This window comes from Marmota marmota, unplaced genomic scaffold, assembly GCF_001458135.2.
Source record: "Marmota marmota marmota unplaced genomic scaffold, marMar, whole genome shotgun sequence".
NCBI classification, from domain to species: Eukaryota; Metazoa; Chordata; class Mammalia; order Rodentia; family Sciuridae; genus Marmota; species Marmota marmota.
Genome location: NW_026000153.1, coordinates 6,916,779 through 6,927,825, shown reverse-complemented (window position 1 = coordinate 6,927,825; position 11,047 = coordinate 6,916,779). Strand labels below are relative to the sequence as shown.

Genomic DNA, 11,047 nt, shown 5'->3' with positions numbered 1-11,047 from the left:
TTACATATAAGAGTTTGTGAGGGGAAAGGGGGAAAAAAAAAACAACAGAGAGAATTAAAACAACAGCAGATGGGGTAGAGAGGGAAGATGAGAGGGAAGGGGAGAGGGGATAGTAGGGGATAGGAAAGGTAGCAGAATACAACAGTCATTAATATGGTATTATGTAAAAATGTGGATGTGTAACCGATGTGATTCTGCAACTTGTATTTGGGGTAAAAAATGGGAGTTCATAACCCACTTGAATCAAATGTATGGAAGATGATATGTCATGAGCTTTGTAATGTTTTGAACAACCAATAAAAATAAATAAATAAATAAATAAAAATAATCTTACTGCATTTAATCACAGATTTCTAAAGTAAAAATTGAACTTATGATGATATAAAATATACCATGATCCATGAATTTTGAAGCTCAATAAAATCAGGACTAAGAATCTGCTAATATTTAATTCATTTTTTGATTTGTTTTGAATTATTTTTGAAGATGTTGAACAAGGAAATCAAGACTCAATCAATACTCATAATATTTATATCAGTCACTGAGTATACAAGAAATTACTAGGTCCATAAACAAAACAATGAAACACATGAAAGAGGGAGAAAAATAAATAAAAATAGGCAGTATCTGACTTGATATAAGGGCAATATAATGTTGATATTCACTGAGGCATTTACACATTTTTTTCATTCCTACCAAAATACCACTTCCAGTAAGTAACATTACCCAATCGTTCAGGATCCTTTCCTGCCACAATTGCCCTGGGCCTCCTACCTGAAGCTCTGCTGAGCCAGCTTCCTAAGCCCTGACAATTTCCACTTAGCTACCCAATTTTCTTCTTTGGATACTAGGATCTGGGTGTTCACAAACATACTATGAATTTTTTATTTTTATTTTTAGTTGTAGAGAACACATACCTTTATTTATTTTTTTTTTATTTTTGTATGGTGTTGGGGATCGAACCCAGTGCCTCACACGTACTAGGCAAGCGCTCTACCACTGAGCCTCAACCTGGCCCGACATACTATACATTTAATAAGAAAGTTGTTGTGGGCTAATCTGAAAATCAAAATAATATTTAAATAATCAATTTAAATTTGATTTTAATTATCAATTTAAAGTGAGAATGCATTTTTAAAACTCCAAATTACCAACTCTTTCTATTCAGAAATGTGTCTATAAACACATCCAGATTGAAACCAGCCCAACTACTCTCCTTGTTGTGAATGTTTATAGACATTTAAATTAATACCCAATTCACAAATAAATTTCAAAATGTCAGGTCTAGCTACTTCAGGAAAGGCTATAGAAAGATATAAGTTAATAGCATTATGCTGAAAAAAATTTCTTTTTGAGAATTAATATAATTTAGAGGTCCAATCAATCTGACTGGGAATCAACATTTAGGAATTCAAATATAAAACTTTAAGCTTAGGTCCAGGTGACTAAAAAGATTCAGCTTCAGAGATTCCTTGACTCACCTTGCTCTAAATTTCATAATACTAGATACCTTGGTTAGACTTTAAAGAGGCTAGTTTTCACACAGATTCAGCACTGCTATAAATGGCAGTCTAGGGGATCTGCCCTTAAAACAAAGTTTCCCCATAGTACAGAGGCATTTTACTAATCTGCCACCTTTCTATGACCCTCCAAATCAGTCCAGTAAAAGCTTCTTTTCACTTCCATTACTCATACAAAGCCATCATCCAAGAGTTAGTTTTAAAACTTCAAAAACTACATATAAATTTTACGGAACATGCGAATGTTTATATAGTTTAATATTAATAAAAATTTTTAAAGATTCAAGCCTCGCTACATTAAGAATGGCTGAAACTTCATTAATTTTTCTCATGTTGTTTACTAATTTTAGATTTTGGAAAACTACTAAATACTTAAAACTTTAACCTTTGGTTTACAGTATCCCCAAGCAGAAAGTTATATATGGGTTCTTTGAGACACCAATCTAGCAGAAAATTTAATGACTTGAACATAGAAAATTTGAAAATTAAAAAACTGTTAAATACCAACACCTAAGAAGACTGTATTCTAGATTTACAGAAAGAAAGTGTGCAAATACTTTATTGTACTTTTTCGATTCAAGGCTTAAACTTTAAGTATGTTTAAGTATGTTTATTGATTGACTACCGTGCTGAGTATTGAACCCCAAGCTGACGTCAGGCATACTAGGTAAATGCTCTACCATTAAGCTACACCCTCAACCCAGACACTTGTAGTAAACTTAATTATGGAGTGTAATGAAAGGATAATGGAGCAAGTATTGGAAACAAGCCCATTTTTAGCCTCAAACTATGAATTTGAGTATTTTTTTTCTTAAGTAACAGAATTTTAACTAATTATGCAAAATAGCCAATTCAATTTCATAATGTAAGAAGGTTAGGATATTACCAATAGGAACATTTACTACACAAAATAACTGTAAAAGCCATTTTCATTGGCAAATGAATGGGAAAGAATATTCTACTGTCATCACTATAATAGTGTGGCTGGAACACTAACTTTGAGGTATGGCAGGTACCGATTCCTAAACAATCTCTAAACACCAATCCAAAGTAATATGTTCATTTCAATATTAAATTCTACCTTTCCCAAGATTTCAGTTACCTCAGAAATCTCCTGATTAGTAAACTGCTTGTACACTTACTATGTTTTTCATGTAATACCTTTAAATAACCAATAAATTTTAGCTCAGAGAAATCAGTGACACTATAAGCTCCACCCCTAATTTATTCATTGTTATAGTCCTACTTCCTAACACATACCTTATACATAATAGATGCTCAAAAGATACTTGTAGCATCCAGTCCATCCTTCAACTAGCTTCACTGTTGATTAATATTCTATTGACTTATTTCAAACCAAATTTTACATCTAAAATTTTTCTTCTGAATTTTTCGGTTTATAAAATTTTGAGGGGAAGAACTTTCACTTTTCTCTTAGTCAATTTATTATGAAAAAACTACTTGATTTTTTTCCCAACGTTTATTTCAAAGTATGCCAAGACTATACGTAAGATCTCTCCTAGATACTAAATAAATAGCTAGGGATTTTGGTCCAGAAAGAATAGCACAGTCTAAAGCACCAGACCTAACTAAAGTGCCAACTACCCTCAGGACTTGCAGAATAGAAATGTTTTGGAGACAAAGACAGAAACAGATGTAAATGCATGGTATAAGTGGAGTTCATCTCTATTTCATTCCTTTTTTTCTTCCATTTAGCCATCTATTTACTATACTTACAACCTTTTATTCTGTATTCCTAAATACGTATCCTTTGTTTATCATATACTTTAAATAATTAAGAAAAAAGCTGCAATTTCATCCATGCATGCTTACTTTAGAAAAATGGTCATTTCGAAAACTACTTATTACTTAGGCTTGACCTGAAATATTTTATTTCAGTGTAGAAGTTCCCAAAAGAATTTTCTGGAGTAAGGGAACTAAGGGAGTCTTTGAGATTCTTTTTAGTTTTAGAAGGTAAAAAACAATTTTTATATTAACACTAAACCATTATTTGCCTTTTTCATTCCCATTGTCTCTGTAACAATGGAAGTATCCAGAAGACACATGAAGTGTCATATCACAACAAACTGAATGTAGAAAAGATATTGAGAATTCTTTGTCATCAAGCCAGACATCACAGTTTGCAAAGATGTAAGATGTAAATGTCACTCTAGTCATTAAATATTTTTTGACTTAGAAAATTTACCTTTTTTCACTTAAAAATTATGTCAACATAATTACATTTAATGCTTGAATTAAGTAAAAAAAAGGTTAATTCTGTTAATTCCTAATATGCCAAACATTGACATATATAACCTAGTAAACAAAAGCTCTCTAAAATTCTCAGTAATTTTTTGAGAGAAGGGTCCCTGAGAACAGCTCAGAATGACTAATGGTCTAGCAGAGGGCACAAGGGCCTTCCTACCATCTAAATTTTACTGAAAACACGAAATTTACAAAATGTAAGGTAATTCGATTTAAAATTATTAGGACAGTGGACTTACCATTATAGGTTATTCTTGGCTTTGTTAAACACATCACAAGGTGCAAATCCATTTCATCAGAGGGTACAAATTTTGAGCATACAGGGCACTTAAATCCTAAAAAATAAAAGAAACCCAAGTCACTTGACTATTCTTAATAATCCAACTATGATTTTTAAAAAGCATCTCAAACTTCAATATCACACAATAATGCATTATAGTACTTGTGTACAATTTAGTGAGAAAAGTTTGTGACCATATTTAAATTAGTTTATTAAAATCATCCTATCATTAAAAAAAAAGAAACAGGTTCAAATGAGAATTCTCACTCTTCCTAATGTTCTGGTCCAGTAATTCTCATGTTTCTAATTTCTTGCATTAATCTATCGACACATATAATTTCATTTTATAGTAGCTTTCCAATACGACCATCTTAGTGAAAATTACCTTTCCCAACCTGAAAAGGTACACAGAGTCACAAGTTTTTACAGTCTCACAGGACCTTAGAAACTACTCAATATTTTTAGAACTTATAAGGAAGAATGTGAAGGCTTTCAGAACAGCAAAAACAGCCTACAATCTAAGACTCCTCTCATTGACATCTACATTAGTAGTTGCTATGGTTTGGCTAGAATATGAGTAAGTCCCCCAAGATTTCCTGTGTTGGAAGTTTCATCCCCATGTGGTAAAGAGGGGATGGGACCCTAAAAAAGTGGGGCCTTGTGGGTGGTCTTTAGATCACTGGTGGCATGCCCTCAGAAGGGATTAAAGTAGTTCTAATGGAATTCTAGGGTTATAAAAGTCTGAGCCTAACCTCTTACTGGCTCTCTAGCTTCCTCCTGTCTGATGATGTGATCCCTCCTTGCCACTGTGAGGCCTTCACCAGAGCCACACTAATACCAGCCAGTACCATGCCCTTGACCTCCACAACCATGGGCTAAAGAAACCACTTTTCTAAAGTTACCAGACCCATATTTATAAAAATATGTCAAAATATACTCATGTACATCTAAAAAGAATAAATAACATGAAGAATAAATAAAGTTACTCAGCCTTGGGTATTTCATTATAATAACAAAAAAACAGTATCAAGTGGTCTTTTCACCATACTGTTACTAAAGTCATAACACAAGTAACAACAGCATCAAGCCAGGGCACATTTTTGTTGTCAATTTTGACAAATTAAATATTAGTTCATCTCCCACAATTATTAGTTTTAACTACTAAATATTTGCCTGAAGTACTCCATTAAAAATAAACCTACTAAAGGAGACAATCGGTCATTAGTCAGTTTTATTCTACTACCTTACTTACCAAAGAAAACTGTCTCGTCCCCTGATTCCTTACTGCTTAGGCAGTCATCATGTTTCCCTACTGTCTCACTATTCTCCCGACACTCTCCACCCCAACACCGTAAGACGCTTGAGCAGAGCTGGAATATAATCCCAATTTGTAGTTTGGCTAGGGACAAATGAGGAGTGAAACAAAAAGAGTTCCAAGAAAAACTGATTGAATCAGCCTAAGAAACAGTGAGAGACTATACTAGTCAATAGTAAAAAGCAGTAGCAGAAAAGTCAGTAGGCAAGAGAGAGTGGAGTGTCTCTTATTGACTTGTGTGTAAACTGGACTTATAAGGGAAAAGAAACTATAGGCAAGCATGGGAAAGGATCCACATGGGAGATCCTGGAGCAAACACACAGAGGGAAGGAGGAGCAGCACTGTTAGAGACAACTAATATAACCAGTAGTGAAAGGGCATTCTGCAGCTCTCTAGGTTCAGGGACCATCTTCTTTCAAAGGTGACGTGATAATGGCAACCAAATGAGTTAGACCACAACCATAATCTCATACAGAACTTTATAAGGATTTGAGAAAAGGTTTTAGCATAGCTTCTCATCCAAGTATTCAATTTCAAAAATGAAATATATGCTTTTGAACAACATTTTAAAAATCATATTAAGGGCTGGGGTTGTGGCTCAGTGGCAGAGTGCTTCCTTCACAAGTGTGAGGCACTAGGTTTGATCCTCAGTACCACATTAAAAAATAAATAAAAATAAACAAAGATATTGTGTCCACATATAAAAAAATATTAGTAAAACCCCATATTAATTACATTTGAAAAGAAATGTTTTACTTCAACTTCCTGAAAACCACCATAATGAAAAGTGGGGGAGGAGGATTCATTTAAAAAAAAATCAAACTACAAAAAATTAGTAATTGCCTACCACAGACTACATCAGATACAATGAAATTTGATCAACTTTGGAGAAGGCAAAGAGGCCCTCAAAGCAGCAACTAAATTTCAAGGACCAACAATCTTTTTTCCTTGGAAATTTAAAAACTTGCTGCTTTTGAGGTTAAACAGGGCATAAAACAGGGACAGAGGTGAACAATGTCAGAACTACTGATCAGAATTATCTGAGTAATGACACACAAACCCTAAATCATTAAATAAATGTACATTATAAAAAGCTTCACTGAGATCATCCAGCAACCCTATGGAGGAAAAACAGTATATACAAAAAAACTACTGGAATTTACAATGTGAATTTAAACATCGTGTCTCTCCTCTCCCCAAAACCCACTAAAGTGACAAGGAATAAAATTCTAGAAAAAGAACTTAAGGAAAGTCAGCAGCAAAACAGAAAATTAAAAAAACTCATGAACAAATAAATAGGACTGAGAAAATGGATAACCTGAATGCTGAAAAAAGTAAATAAATTCTCACTACGGAATCCATAGCTCCATAACTCTTTAGGTAATGATGATACAAACAGACCCTTAGGGCTGGGGCTGTAGTTCAGTGGTAAAGCGCTTGTCTACCACACATGAGGTAAGGCACTGGGTTTGATGCTCAACACCACATAAAAATAAAGGTACTGTGTCTATCTACAAGTTTAAAAAAAAAAAAAAAAAAACCCACAGATCTTCAGGCTCCCAATCCATGACATCCAGGCAAGCAACTACTATTCTCCTACCAGAACAAGAGAACAGAGGTTTATTGTAGAAAAATGAACCAAGAAAGATATATAACTGAGGATACCAGGCATGGCAATGGGCAGGAAGAAAATATAGCTCAGTTGGTAGAGTGCTTGCCTTGCATACACAAGGCCCTGAGTTCAATCCCTAGCAAAACACACACACACACACACACACACACACACACACACACACCTGGCCACTGAAAAAAGTCCTTCTCTATCTCTACCCATTAAGAATATGATAGATTCTTAAGTCAAATGAAACATCAAAGATTCTTGCCTATTGTAAGCCTTAGTCTTGCATATAAAACTTCCAATTAACTTTTTAAGGTCTTTCTCTATAGCACCATGCAATAAAGAGGAAAAGATTAATCACGGTGAAATTAATCAAAACCAAATCCAAAAGACAAATGACAAAAATTTTTGTAATATATATCAAAAACAAAAAGAGGCCAGGTGTGGTGGCACAGGCCTGTAATCCCAGCACCTCGAGAGGCTGAGGCAGGTTCATGACGAGTTCAAAGACAGCCTCAGCAAAAGCAAGGTGCTAAGCAACTTAGTGAGACCCTGTCTCTAAATAAAATACAAAATAGGGCTAGGGATGTGGCTCAGTGCCCCTTACTAAGTTCAATATCTAGTACATATATACAAACACACCAAAACACTTAAAATTGAAGAAAAATAAAAATCAAAACTGTTAGAAAAACGGGCAAAAGTTCTAAAAAGATATTTTACCAAAAATATATGCAAATGACACTTAAATGAAAAACTGCACAGCACTTGATTAAAGAACAAAAAACACTTTCAAGTTCTTTGCATTTCTTTATTCTCATGTTAGTGACTTAGGAGAGAGGAGAGAGAAACACAGATGTTTAACTCACTGTATTTAACTAGAAATCCAGGTGGTTCTCTGTAGACACAAAACAGCTTTCTAGACTTGGGCTCTATTTTACAGAGATACCATTTCTCATTAGATTAGTGAAAACTCAAAAGTTTGATAACACACCGTTGATGTGGCTATGAGTAAATAAGCATATGCTGCTGGCAGGATTGTAAAATTGTACAATGTCTATAGAAAGGTAATTGGGCAATATCAATCAAAATTGTTTTTTCTTCTGATTTAGTTCTAAGAACCCACCAAGAAAGTAGAACCCCAACATTTAAAAAAAAAAAGTAATTTACTGTGACACTATTTGAAATAGTACAATATTGGAAACAATTTATTTGATCACACATGAGATTTAGTGAATCTGGTATATCCAAAAAAGGAAATGTGTGAAAAAGAAATAAAGATCTCTATGAACTGAAATGGAGTGATATCCAGGATATATTAAGTAACATACTATGTTAGCAACTGTGTAAGAAAGGGTAAATAAGAATTCAAATATGTGTGTGTGTACATCTGGAAGAAAAACAAAGCATACACTTCAAAATTGGATTAAAATGCAATTATCCATAGGAGGTGAGAATGGCAAGACATAGGTAAGAAGATACTCTGAATATACCTTTCAATAAAGCTTTTGATTTTTGAACAATATTAATGATTTGAAATTAAATATAAAAACAAATCACCAATGATTGAGGGAAAAATCCATACCCTAAATTACAAAACAACAAATGATATCAAACAGACTGCAAGGAAAAACACGCTCTATCCACTAAAAAGGGCCCAGCAGTAATGACAACCCAGTATCAATAAGCAGCCCCAGCATCTAGCCCTAGGTTTCTGTATCATCATTCCTCCACAAAAAAGAACCTGAGTTCCTTGGGGAAATGGTAGTTTTAGGTCCAGGACAGGGAAATTACAATATCTTGTTGTGACAGTTTAAAAGGGTTCCTTCTTGGCCAAATTTGGGCGATTTGAGAATCAAAATAATGCACAGATTTTAATATATTAAGTTTTAAAAGAATGTAAAAGTACATATGGATAATTAGACATTCTAAAAATACTAATCCAATAATCGCTTAAACTAAGGTACTATTACAACAGAAAAAATGACTTGTAATCACTTAAATAAATGTTCAACAAAAGGGAAAATTGACATGATGTGCTCTCTGATGTAATGCACTGAGGATGTAATATACCCATGTATATTCTTGCCAAATATAATCTGAACATAATTGTAAATAAATTTGGAAAAACCTTTAACACACAAAAGAGACAATAAAACAGTTAGACACACTAGGCAAGGGGAGCCTTTCAGAACTCTCAGAAAAACTATAATAAAAGTCAATGCATGCAGCAGTAGAAAATTTCAATAGTGCCAACTACTGGTCCCAAATATTATAAGATTTCTATTTATTGGGGGCTTTTGTTTCTATTTATTTGATTGCTTCTATTTACTTGCTTTGGTTTCCATACATCAAAGAATTTTTCCAATTTCCTTAATTATCCCAATAATTAAAGATATACTGCATCGAAGAAACAAGAACAGGAAACTATAAAATAATAAGAGAACCAAAAGAAAGCACTTGAAAATTAGAAATTCGATCAAAATTAAAGATTTATGTAGAAAGGTAAAAGAACTACTTGAGGTAATAATGCCAAATGTTAATAATTAACATCTACTATATAGCAGGAAATCATTTAAATACTTTGAACAAACTATTTAATTTACCTTTACATCCTCTGAACTAGGTACAAGCATTTTACAGATGGATAAGTAACCAATCATTTATCTAGAAAATTGTCAAAACAGAATTCAAGCAGACTTTCTGGCTTCAGAGCCCAAATCCTTAACTATTACTCTACACAGCATTTCTAACTCCTAAGAAGCAGAACCAGAAGTCAAAGACAGTAGATAATAAAAATCAGAAGGTCAATCCAGCTGGTCTAATATCCAACCAAAAAATGGAGAAACTGAGAAAAGAAGAAACTATAAAGACATAATGTAACATTTTTCTAGACTAAAGTTCATAAGTATGTAGACTCAAAGAATGTAAAAGAAACAAATGAAAATAAAAAGCCATATAAAATGTAAAGTTACATTACTATGAAAAAACAAAGCATTAGAGATTTTAAAAAATCTATTAAATATTTTCAAAAGATCAAAGCAAAATATCTAAAATAGTGTCCCAGACCTTTTTAAATTTTTGTCTTTAATGATATCACTACTTTTGGGGAGTTTAGGTGAAACTATTCTTCAGAATCAAAATGGCACTGGTCTTTTCAACATTAACACAATGTCACAGAAAGACAAGTGAAACAATAACTTCAAAAATTCCAAAAGGAAACATTTCATTTGGATTATGTACCTAAACTATTACATACTCACACTTGATACATACATTTTTTTCCAGACAGATCTTTAATGCACACTTTTCAAGAGACTTCTAGAACACGTACTCCATTAAAACAGGAGAGCAAATAGATCCCTCACAGGAGAGAGGTGAAGGGAAGTCCTTAGGTGCTAAATATGTGGCAGATCTAGAAGTATTTAGTCCAGGTTGGAAGAGGAAAAGTGAAGAGAAGGAGGGAAAAAGGAAACCTCAGGAATTATTCACAGAATAACATTTAATCTTTACTGGAGACACACTAGGCAAGGGGAGCCTTTCAGAACTCTCAGAAGGAAAAATAAATGGGAACTGCGAAATTTATATCCTCAAAGACTTAGGACACAATGACAAGATGAATCAAAACAACAAAAAATCAGAAATGTGGGAGTGGGTTGGTACAGGGGATTCAACCCAGGGGTGCTCTACCACTGAGTTACATATTCAGCCCTTTTTTACTCTGTTTCCCAGGCTTCCTTCAAACCTGTGACCTCCTGCCTTAGCCTCCCAACCTGCTGGGATGATAAGAGTGTGTACCATCATGCCTGATCTAAAGGACTCTTGATTGGCACCCAGATCCCGCTAAGGTGCCACTTTTCTCCAGGAATCTTTCTCTAATGCTCCACTCCAAAACAAGCTTTAATCATTGTCTCCCTTTGTGTTTCTTCTATGCTTGACAATATTTAATACTGTAACACAGTACTATACTAGTAATACAGAATTCCTCAGGTATGGTAGTCGCCATTTCCATTTTCTAATAATGGAATTAAAGATTTATAAGCAAAAGACTC

At 33.7% G+C, this 11,047-nt stretch overlaps 1 protein-coding gene across 1 annotated transcript in view; it reads right to left on the bottom strand.

Moving 5' to 3' along the window:
* Znrf2 (zinc and ring finger 2) overlaps positions 1 to 11,047 on the bottom strand; it is a 92,551-nt gene that overhangs the window by 40,226 nt on the left and 41,278 nt on the right. Inside the window, exon 3 of the mRNA XM_048786305.1 lies at positions 4,025 to 4,120. Coding sequence (XP_048642262.1) covers positions 4,025 to 4,120 — 96 coding nt within the window. The remainder of the gene's footprint in view (positions 1 to 4,024; positions 4,121 to 11,047) is intronic.